Source organism: Cervus canadensis, chromosome 32 (genome assembly GCF_019320065.1).
Source record: "Cervus canadensis isolate Bull #8, Minnesota chromosome 32, ASM1932006v1, whole genome shotgun sequence".
NCBI lineage: Eukaryota > Metazoa > Chordata > Mammalia > Artiodactyla > Cervidae > Cervus > Cervus canadensis.
Genome location: NC_057417.1, coordinates 21,613,817 through 21,626,069, shown reverse-complemented (window position 1 = coordinate 21,626,069; position 12,253 = coordinate 21,613,817). Strand labels below are relative to the sequence as shown.

General features: G+C 40.4%; 1 protein-coding gene across 1 annotated transcript in view; it reads right to left on the bottom strand.

Annotated features, from left to right (window-relative positions):
- VKORC1L1 (vitamin K epoxide reductase complex subunit 1 like 1) overlaps positions 1-10,610 on the bottom strand; it is a 55,644-nt gene extending 45,034 nt beyond the window's left edge. Inside the window, exon 1 of the mRNA XM_043455316.1 lies at positions 10,285-10,610. Within this exon, the coding sequence (XP_043311251.1) occupies positions 10,285-10,478 (194 nt within the window). The 5' untranslated portion in view covers positions 10,479-10,610. The remainder of the gene's footprint in view (positions 1-10,284) is intronic.
- Positions 10,611-12,253: the final 1,643 nt, after the last annotated feature.

Sequence of the window (12,253 nt, the reverse complement as noted above, 5' to 3'; positions counted from 1 at the left end):
GCATCCACTCATGGCCTGGGTCAGTTTCAAACAAATGAAGCTAAACTAAATTGAGAAAAGCATCAACTCCACATAAAGCAGTGGAGCTCATTTGAGTCTTCTGTCTTGGGGTTTGGTGCCCAAGTCCTAGTCAAGAATAAGAGGCAAAGTTTGGGGGTTTTTATTGCCAGTACAAATACTTAATATAAATCTCTCCCTTAGGAACCCCAAAGACTTGAAAACAGTGGCTGTGGACTGGAGAGAATTCTAACACTCCTGGATCACACCAGAATACCATCATAAAATTTCTCAATTTCTAGTACCACATCAATCACATACAAAACAAAACACAATGGACATCTAGGTTAAATTTGCATGAGATTTAGCAACTCCAGAAGAAGCAGAAAGTCAAAATGTTTGTTTGTTCCTTAATAAAAAGATTTTAGTGAAGGCTGTCTCCTTCCCAAATTCACCTATAAAGTCAGTACAACTCTAATAAAAATTTCAATGGGATTTTTTTTTAGAGCTTATCAAAATAAATTATAAAATTCACCTGAAACAATAAATGCATAATAGCCCAGAAAAAATTGAAAATGAGCATATTTGCTCTATCTGGTATCAAACTGTAGTATATAAAGCTGCAGGGGAAAGGGGCACTGTGTAATAGAATTCTGCAGAAACATACACAAACACACCAGGGGAAATGAACAGAGCATCCAGAGGCCCTACGTATATAAGGAAATTCTTGCAGCACTTCAAACATGAACAAGTCAGTAAGTGAAATTAGGAAAAGCTTGTCAGTTGAGAAAAAAGATCTCTACCCCTACATCAGACAAAACAGTAAATTCCACACAAAATGAACAAGTTAAATATGAGATGAAAAAACAAATTTCAAACACATGAGAATTAAAAAAAAAAAAATCTTGGGATGGTAGAGATTTTGTTAAACAAGATTAAAGGAAAAAAAAAAACTCAAAAGCTACAAAGAAGTCAAAGATGGGACCACATAAAAAGTTTAAACTTCTATATGAATAAAAACACCATAAGTGAAATTAAAAGACAAGTGAGAAGAAATTAGGTGAAAAATATGTGTAATGCATATAACAAAGGATTAGCTACTGTAAACTACTGTATATCTGAAGAATTCCTGCTAACCAATAAGAAAAAAAAAAGAAAAAGACAACACTGAAGGGAAAAAAATGGTCAAAGACATGAACAGGCAACATCCAGAAGGAATATGAATGCCCATTAACCATATGTCTGCACAAAAGTTAGGTTACAGACTCATCTAAAGCCTGATAAGCTATATTTTAGATGATTAAGAAATTAATTTTTTCAAAACCAAAAGAAATTATAAATATACATTCATCTGATGTCAGAATGAGAAAAGCCCTTCTAAATTTAAAACCTAACAAAAACAAAGAGAAATAAATTTTATATACTTTAAAAAACCCCTAGTACTGCAAAAATTAATGAAGTAGAAAATGGCAAAAATATTAACAAATATAATAACTTATTTATGTACTTTAAATATAGAAAGCATTATCTAAATCAATATAGAAATTCTTAGATCTATACAAGCAAGACTGGAGAAAAAAATGCAAACAGTTAAAACAATGTGAAAACCATGAAACCTTGCTTATACTTGGGTGGGGGGAAGGAAGTCAAAACAATGAGATGACATTTTTCACACATGAAATTGATAAAGGTATAAAAAAATGAGAATGCCCAATACTGTCAGAGGTACAGGGCACCTGATGTTCTCCTATTTACCTTACAGGTGGAATTTTTAATGACATGAGAAGAGTTGTGACTTGTTAAATGAGGAAAAAAGATATAAAATATACACAGTATGATCTCAACCATATTTTAAAATAATAGCTAAGTTTTATGGACACTTTCTTCTCTGCCAGACACTGAACTAAGACTGTCTACAGGTTATTGGTGCATTGGTGCACTTCATATTTACAATAACCCTGAGTTAGACACTTTATTATCCTCATTTTATGGAGAAACTGCGACAAGAGAGACCAAGTCATGGAGCCAAGGTTTCAACCCAGATACATCCGCTCTAGTCTGCGGTGTAACTACTAGTACAATGGACAGGGGGAAATAAAGCAAACTCCTAAGAGTTGAATATACTCCTCTTACTTCCTATTTTGTCATGGATATTCCATTATTTTACTTCTAAATACAATGCTGCTTTCAAAAGGTCAATAATCACAACAGTGACAACAGCATCCTTGAAATGCTACAATTTCAGGTGCTGATGACAAAAGAAACTTTATAGATCATAATCCAGGGGATTTAAAAAAATTTTTTAAGCAAAGGAACGCTTTTCTAAGTGAAATTGTATATGCACCTACAATATGAGAAACAAATTAAAGCAGCATTTTATTCTGTTAGTGTATTTGAAAAGCTCAAATTTATAATATTTACAGTGAAACTCTTCTGATGAACACAAACTCTAAGTTCTGGAAGACTGGGACAAATCTGTTTTGTTTATTGCCCAGTATAAAAAAAAAAAAACACCTGATTCACAGAGGTTAGCAGTTACAAATAAGTCTTTGTCATTCTTTTAAAAATAGCACATTATTGCTATCTAAGGATTTATTACACCTGTCCAGAAGTCCAAGTAGAAAAATTCTAAGTTAAACCTCTAATAATATCAATGAGAATATGTGGTAACCACAAATATTTTGGTAAAACAAATATGAAACTTAAAATATATACTAATCTGACATCAAGACATTATATACACAAAACAGTCACATTTACTGCACAATGCAATGAAAGGTGTTTATAGGAGTAAATTTGTTCCTATAATCTTACATGAACAAATAAGCAGTGGTCTGAATTTTTAAAAGAACAATATAAAGCTACAATTTTTCCAATCAACAGAATTTTTAGAAATTCAAGTACATGCACAAAGAAAGCAAGAAATGTCATTATAAGAATTGTTACCTGGCTGTTGGCATTATGGATAATTTTAGTTTTTTTCATTTTGTTTATTTTTCCTCAAATATCTTAAATACATTGCCTTTTCCTTCTTTTTTTTTTTTAATGTTTCATTTAAAAATAGTTATAAATCACAGGAATTTGCAAAAAACTATACAGGAAGGACCCAATGGCCCTTCACCTAACTTCCTTCAATGGTAATATCTTACATACTTCTATGCAAGATCACAACCAGGAGACTGACCATGGTACAATCCACAGAGTTTATTAATATCTTCAGCACTTTTACATTCATGCGTGTGTTCTATGCAATTTTATCACATTTGACACTTGTAGCTTTGAGTAACAACAGCTAAGATACAGAACAGTTCCCTCCCCACAAAGCTCCCTCATGCTGCCTCCTTAACCACACCTTCCCCCATTCCTAACTCCTGGCAACAACTAATCTATTCTTCATCTCTATCATTTTGTTATCTCAATAATGTGATATAAACGCAACTGTATAGAATGTAACCTTTAACGACTGACTTTTTTTTTTAACCTAGATAACCTGGCAGTACAAATCAGCAGTCTCATTTGTTAAAATTTAGCATGATATAACATTTGAATGTGTATCAGTGTTTGAAGTGAAGTGGAAATCGCTCAGTTGTGCCCAACTCTTTGCAACCCCATGGACTGCAGTCTGCCAGACTCTGTTCATGGAATTCTCCAGGCCATAATACTGGAGTGGGAAACCGTTCCCTTTCTCCAGGGGATTTTCCCAAAATAGGGATCTAACCCAGGTCTCCCGCATTGCAGGTAGAAATAGGTGGCTTCTTACTGTCTGAGCCACCAGAGAAATCCAAGAATACTGGAGTGGGTAGCCTATCCCTTCTCCAGCAGATGTCTCCAACCCAGACATCAAACTGGAGTCCTGCAGTGCAGGTGGATTCTTTTCCAGCTGAGCTACGAGGGAAGCCCTGGTTTACAACGTTTACAGTGTTTTAAAGTTTACAATGGTAAAAATGTGACTCAAATGCTTATGAAATCCTTGTTGTACTACCATAAAACTAGGATTCTGGGGAATGAATTCTTTAAATTAATAATCTGGTACAAATCTAGTGCAATCTAGTACAAACACAGTACAGAAGAGAAACCCATGGCACAGTGCTTCTAAGTCTTATCTATGTTTACAAGAACACGTGGCTTACAAGAATGCCTGGCTGTGCATTTTTCTGGCCAGCCTCTAGATTCCAGTCCTTTCCTGACCCAGGTAAGTTTCTGTTACGTGACAATATGACTGTTTGCTTCCCCCCCACAGAACGGTCACCATTTTTGCCTTTCCACATATTTAGAATTCTTTCAAATCAGCCAGGAAATGAATCCCTCTCAAATTCTTGGTTCTGGAGATTTACCTACACCACACCCCAGGCCTAACTCACAAGTCTCTAAGTCCTTATGAATCAACGCCTCTCTCTGAAAGGAATACCCCACCCTAGTACAAATTCAAACTAACTCTTTTCCCCTCCCCTCTATACCTCCAGGTACTTAGATTCACCTTATGTTTCTTCTCTCAGCTATTCTGTTAGGTCTTCCTGATCCTCACCCCACTAGGAATCTGTTCACTAACTAGGTGTGACAAAAGCCGTTATCTTTACAAGTTTAGGCTTAGAAAGCAAACACTCCAGGGACTTACTTCTTGAACATCATGCCTTCATAGTAATGTCCTTGCTCTTCCAGAAAGATCACTCTCAATAAGTAAAAGCTAAAACACTAAACTAGGCATTTTTGACACACAGATGAAAAAAAAAAAAAAAGCATAGATGTGTGTATATTTTTTAAAATTTGGCTCATATTGGTATCACTGTATCACTATCAGATTAAATGGAATTTAAAGTAGAGGTAAAGAGGGACTTCCCTGACAGTCCAGTTAAGACTGAGCTCCCACTGCAGGGAGCACCAGTTTGATTCCTGGCTGGGAAACTAAGATCCCACAAGCTGCATAGCAAAAAATTTAAAAATAAAGTAGTGGTAAAGAGCCAGATTGCCTGGGTAAAAATGTGATCTCTGCCACTGTATTTTTAAATCAAGTTTCATTTACCTTCTGCGTAAGGTTACCTTCAATTACCTTTCATTTACCACCTCAATCTTCTCATCTGTAAAATGGTGAAAAAAGTGCCTCACAAGACAGTTTTAAGAATTAAATAACATATGTAAAGCATTCAGAACACTGCCTAGCATTATCCAAGTATTAACAATTATCTCTAACACATGGCAATCCAGGTTCACCTCTTTTGTGATATCTATTCCACTTACACTCTGATGTTCATACTGCTTCTGAAATTTCCATCCCAAGAAACAATGGTCACATAAGAATCTGTGTTTTCTTTATTAAATTCATCTTGATCAAAACTAACTAGCAGAACAAATTTTCTCTTACACAGAAGCAGTTACTATCAACATTCCACCAAACATGAATGTAAGCACTTAAAAGTATAGTGGTGATGGAAAGAATGCTAGCAAAGAGTAAAGTACAGATCAGAACACAGAATATGGCAGCTTTATGTTTAAAAAACTGGGAGACTACTATGTCATATTTATGCTTGTATACACATAAGAAGGCTCTACAAAGTTTAATGTCTGATTAAGGAAAGGAAGAAGTACAAGCCTGGGAGAAGGATTATGAAAGGGGTGATTCACTGTATATACTTTAGTATCTTTCAAATTTAAAGCAGTGAATATATTATTTATGTGTGTGTTAGTTGCTCTGTCATGTCTGACTCTTTGCAATCCCACCGACTGTAGCCTGCCAGGCTCCTCTGTCCATGAAATTCTCCAGGCAAGAATACTGGAGTGAGTAGCCATTCCCTTCTCCAGAGGATCTTCCCAACCCAGAGATCAAACCCGGGTCTCCTGCACTGCAGGCAGATTACTATCTGGGCCACCAGGGAAGCCCATATTATCTATATAAGAACCTAATTTTAAAAATGGAGGTGGCGGGTGGTGGTCCGTCTAAACATGTACTCTGAAAGCTAGTCTTCTAGTCTCAAGTTGCCACTAACTCTGTTACCCTGGGCAAGTCATTTACCTGTGAGTATAGCTGGACCAAGCCAGGGACAGCAAAGATTTCTAGGTTCTAATCTAATTTCAAAAATGTATCTCAAAGAGGAGGGTAGTAAATAGATGGTACTATCTTTAAGATATGAGGGGGTACTAGTTCAACATGTTGCAAAGTAAGGCAACTTTTTGAGAACATGAACTGTCAAGCTTATTAATCTTTCAAGATTATTTCTGTCTTACATAAAAGTTCTTCTTAGAAGAAGGGGTCTAATGCAACTTACAGGAAACACCTTTAAAGAATATTCTGCACATTATTTTGTGTCTCTTGCCATACCTTTGGAGCTGTTTAAATGGATTTTATTAAGTTTTGTGTTTTTTTTAACATGGACCATTTTAAAAAATATTAATTGAATTTGTTACAATACTGCTTCTGTTTTATGCTTTGGTTTTTCGACCCCAAGGCATGTGGGACTTTGCTCCCTGATCAAGGGATTGAACCCATGCCCCCTGCACTGGAAGGCGAAGTCTTAACCACTAGACTACCAGGGAAATCTCTGGACTTTAAGTTTTCATACTAAAGTCTTTATACTATGCCATGGAGTGAGCAATAAAGTGCATGTGTGCATGCTCAGTTACTAAGTTGTATCTAACTCTTCATGACCTCATGGACTGCAGTCTAACAGGCTCCTCTGTCCATATTAGATTTTCTAGGCAATAATACTGGGTTGCTATTTTCTTCTCCAAGGGATCTTCCCAACCCAGGGATCAAACCAGCATCTCCTGTCTCCTGCACTGGCAGGATTCTTTACCACTGAACCACCTGGGAAGCCCCAGCAACAAAATACACTAGAACAATTTACATCTAAAATATAACAAGAAACTTATATCATAAAGGCATTTATGATGAGACACTGCAAAAAAATAATCATTCCACCTCCAGTCAATAACAGCTGTAACTGAGTGCATACTTTATTCCAAGTATCATCCATTTATTCATTCCGTGTATCCTTTTTAATCCTACCATTCATATGGCAATGTAGGTTTTAATATCCCCATATAAAAGGAGAAGCGACTATGGCTCCATGAAGATGACAACTAGCCTGAGGTCATAGTCTAACAAGTGAACAGCTAGGAGTCCACCAAAAATCTTTGGATCTGAGTTCAGTGCACTCTAGACAAGGATTAGCTGGCAGGCTGGTGCAGACTTGCAATGATGTTTTTTTAGTAATTTAAATATAAATGAGGAAAAATAAAAAGAAAGTAAACTTTTCAATAAAGCTAACTGATTCAATTTAAAGGTCTTTCATGCTGAGATTCAGCTCTAATTATTTGAATTAAAATATCCTTACTTAAAATGACAGTGAGTGTGTAGACAGTGCATCTCTTTTGCCTCCTGCATTAGTAGGTGGGTTCTTTACCACTAGGAAGAAGCCTGGCACGTCTCTTGCAGCCTCCCAATTTGGCGGGGAATACTTCTGAAATCCAAAAAATTGGGGAACTACTTCCTTAGATAATGATGCCTCCCAAAATAACAGAGGACTTCAGTCACACACACACACACACACACACACCTCAAGACTCTCTCATTAATCTCTATTTTACTTGGATTGGGACATTGAAGGATTGAGAAATGGGAGTAAAGTGAGTTTCAGCAATCCAAAATTATATGAGTTAATGTAGGGTTTGGGCAGAGAACTTTCCTCAGGATTTGTTTCACTGGTTGATTTTTCTCATTCTTTATCTTCAATTCTACTCACTCAAACCTGGGCTCAAACTTTCTGTTCCTAAAATAGTCACATTCTTTACTACTACTGCTAACTGGCAATCAATACTTAAGTCAAATAATAAGAGCTACTACTTGAGGCCTCCAATAATTTGCTTTTATTTAAAGCCTTTTTCACTATGACAAAATAAAAACTTTCAATTAGGTCTAGTCTACTACTTCCAAAAGAAAATTGGTCTATAAATCAGACTCAAGCAAATTTCCAAATTTATCTATCTCCATGTATATAGATAGATATAGTGTGTATATATATATATATATATATATATATATATATATACACACACATATGGCTTTGCAGGTAGTTTACAAACAAGTTGGTCAAACTAGATAAATTTCTTGAATTTTACTGTATACATGGCAAATAAGCTACTTATTTCTCTTATTAGCATGTCTTATTTCTTACCTCTTTTGGTGAGCGAATTTAAAATAGTCTATGTACACAGCTACACAAATATTAGTTTCAGTCACAACATATTAAATTCACATTTAAAATCATAAAGAGATCCAGATTTTTCAGTCTTACACATAAACTTTTAATCTCACTTGATGCTATTTATATTATTTTATGGTGCCTTATTAAAATGAAATCAGAGCACAAAAACCTGTATCTCGCAGGACACATAACTGAAAATATTTAAAATCTGTACTTACTACATGACTCAAACCACTCTTAAAAGGAGAGCCAATTTTAAGAACTTAAACATGCAGTCTGGATAACATAAATCACTCTTTCCATGCCCAAAACTTAAAAGATCTAGTAAAATTTATTACACACTATAATGTATCCAAAAGCTAAAACTGGTAATAATTCTGCTTAAATTCCATGTTAATCTAATATCAAAACTTATTTTATTCTCTTTTCAAACACCTGATATATACTGCTGCACAGTCTTTTCATTATATACTTATTCAGCTAACTTTGGGTGCAAGGTACTCTAAGTATAAAAGTCCTTTCCAATGGATAGTGAAAATAATATACAAATGTTTACATAAAATACACTCAGTGGTCCTCAAAAGGGTATCTGAGAGTCTGTTACATCTATTAACTTGGTTCAAAATACCCAACAACAAATGTAAACTTTTTGTCACTTTGTTGTATTTTAACTGTTAACTGGTATCTACATTTTAAACACATTGTATCTAATGTGGCAATAATAACTATTTTCCCACTAAAAAGTTACAGATGAGAAAGAGTACCTGGCTCACTAAGAACATTAAGTGGAAAAGATCCTCAGCCTGGAGCTTGTAAATAGTAACAAGACAAACTCCAAAGCTAGGTTGTTCATATAATCACCAATATGTAGGTCAAAATAACTAGTGAGCTATATACATACTGTCTGCCTAGTAAGTTACAGATCAACAGGAGAGGAAGAAACTGCTCAAACGTGACTACCGCTAACAAACTGAAAATATTAGGCATAGTATGTCTCTATTAACAGTGCAACCTGTATAACCTTTTACTTTTGCTACTTTTTAAAAAGGAACCCTCCTCAAAAAAAGGAAAAAAAAAGAGCCGCCCCTTTAAAGATGTAAATTCCTCTTTTTTTTTCAAAGTAATTTGCCTAGGAAAATCTAACGTATAAAATAAACTGTAACAGATAAATCAACTACAACATGCTTAAAAACCTAAGATTATCAGTAAAACAAACCAATCCCTCCAGTTTAGCAATCTATGTATTTTTAATCTTCGGTGGGTATTTCATTATAATAACCGTCAACGTTTAAAAGTCACCCTTATTCCCCAAACAACGTCATTACACAAGACATATTTTACTGAAATTAAGCTGAAACTAGACCCAAACTCAGGTCACCAGGCACCCTGAAATATACGAGGGGGAAGCCAAGAAATCAGATATGTTGAGTGCCGGTATCTTCTTCCAGAGTAGGGTCAAATTCGTGTTTGCCCGCAAATGTCACTGTCTCAAGAAGTCTGCAAAATTCCCATCAGCGCTCCAGAGTACAAAGAGGCCTGACCACGGAAACACCTGTCCTAGCACCGGGAAGACATTGGGAAATGCAACCTCCGAGCCCACGCCGGCCGCACAGCCTAGGGCAGCAGCGGCGACCCCGGACGAGGGGTGGACACTGACCTCACGGCTCCCTCGGGCAGGGTCCCGCACCCCCGACCCGCCTCCCGGGGCGAGAACCAGGAAATCTGTCATGCCGGCCGGGACCCACCCTCCATGAACCCCACTCGCCCCTTCCCAGCCTCCCCAACTGCTCCCGGTACGCTCCGGCCTCCCCGGCTGCACTCTGCCACCTCATCCCTCCCTCCTCGTCGGTCTCGCAGCACCGCCACCTCAGCCCCGGCGGCCTGCACTCCGGCCGCCCCCCACCCCGGGCCGCCGCTCCCCCCCGGCCCCGGCCGCGGCCCCCTGCCCGGCTCCCGGCGCCGTCGGTCCCTTCGCGGCCCGGTCCCCGCCGCCCCCCCAGGCCCGAGCTCCAGCCGCGCGCTCCCCACCCCCAGCCTCCGCCCTCGCCCCGCTCGGCCGCTCCCGGCCCGCTCCCCCCAGCCGGGCTACCTGGAGGCAAGGGCGGCGGAGCACTTCACCCAGGGCCCCAGGTCGCAGAGGGCCCGGTGCTCTGGGTCCCGCTCCTTCTCTCGCTCCACGTGGTAGGCGTAGATGGAGAGCAGGATCCCGGCGGCGCACACTGCATACCGGGCCACCCGCTCCCAACGCGGCACCGACACTCTCAGCAGGACGGGCGCCGCCATCTTCCCCCCTCCGCCGCCGCCGCCGCCGCCGCCGCCGCCTCCTTCACCGCCGCCGCCGCCGCCGCCTCCCTCCGCCTCCACCTCAGCCGCCGCCGCCCGTCGGGGCCCGACCCAGCCGCTGCCGCTACCGCCACCGCCTCCGCCGCCGCCGCCACCGCCGCCGCCGCCGCCTCGCCCCATTGGCTCGACCGCCTCCTCCGGGCCCCGCCCCCACAGGCGCGCGGCCCAACCGCCCCGAAAGGAGAGAGCCTGACCGGGCTGGGAAGGCGCGCGCGGGCGCGGAGGGAGGGGGCGGAGCGCGCAACCGCCCGAGAGGCCGGCCGGCGGGCGGAGCCAGAGGCGGTGCGGCGCGCGCAGCGGGCGGGGCCGAAGAAGGGGCGGGGCCATGAGGTGGGGGCGGGGCTTTTGGGCGGGAGGGGCGGGGCGAGCAGGGGTGGGGAGGGGCGAGCAGGGGTCGGGTGGGGCGAGCTGGGGCGGGGCGAGCAGGGGTTGGGTGGCGCGGGCGGGTCGTATAGGGCTGGGTGCGAGCAATAAATTTCAAAGATATCAACGTGTGTGACTGGATAAGCCCTTGGCCCCACCTCCTGGGGGTCTAATCAATGGCCATACTTTCCGCCTTTTTTTGTCCATCACTTGATATTTTCTCACCCAATCCAAATTAACCTTGGCCATTGGCCAGAACTCCAGAGCCAAGCTCTACAGCCACGCTTACATTCCCTAATGTTCTCCATCACCACCTCCACGCACTTCGTATTCAACAAGTGCAAACTGAACTATTTTTTAAAATTATTTCTGAATGCCTTGCTTCCCTGTGAGCTGAATTTGAGATGGCTCAACTAAAGAAGTCTGAGAGCAGAAGAATTGATGCTTTTGAACTGTGGTGCTGGAGAAGACTTTTGAGAGTCCCTTGGACTGCAAAGAGATCAAACCAGTGAATCCTAAGGAAAATCAACCTTGAATATTCATTGGAAGGACTGATGCTGAAGCTGAAGCTCCAATACTTTGGCCTCCTGATGCGAAGAACCGACTCATTGGAAAAGACCCTGATGCTGGGAAAGATTGAAGATAGGAAAAGAAGGGGATGACAGAGGATGGGATGGTTGGATTGTGTCACTGACTCGATGGATATGATTTTGAGCAAGCTCTGGGAGTTTCTGATGGAAAGGGAAGCCTGTGTGCTGCAGTCCATGGGGTCCCAAAGAGTCAGACAGGACTGAGTAACTGAACTGAACTGAAAACATAGAAAACAATAGTTCCTACATCAAATGTTGTTGTCAGAATTACATACAGGTTAAGAACTTGAGAACAAGATGGCAGGGGTGGGGAAAGTCGCCAGCATTCATGAGCTACTGAACAACAACATACTTCATATAATACAGTAAAATATAAAAATGAACTAAAAAATTAGGATGAAGAAAAAGCCTATTCAAAATATGAGGAAAGACCAGGAGTAAGAACATAGACAAGCAGGCCATAGAGTATCATATAATAATTTAAAACTGAGCCACAAATCTGGCTCTGAGCTTCCTGGTAGCCAAAACTAAAAGAAAAACACATGTATGTTATTCTCACTGTCTCTGAGAAACATATTGTTCTGCTAGCTTTTTCCTGGTTGTAACTGCAAGGAGATCCAACCAGTTCATCCTAAAGGAAATCAGTCCTGAATATTCATTGGAAGGACTGATGTTGAAGGTGAAGCTCCAATACTTTGGCCACCTGATGGGAAGAGCTGACTCATTTGAAAAGACCCTGTTGCTGGGAGAGATTGAAGGTGG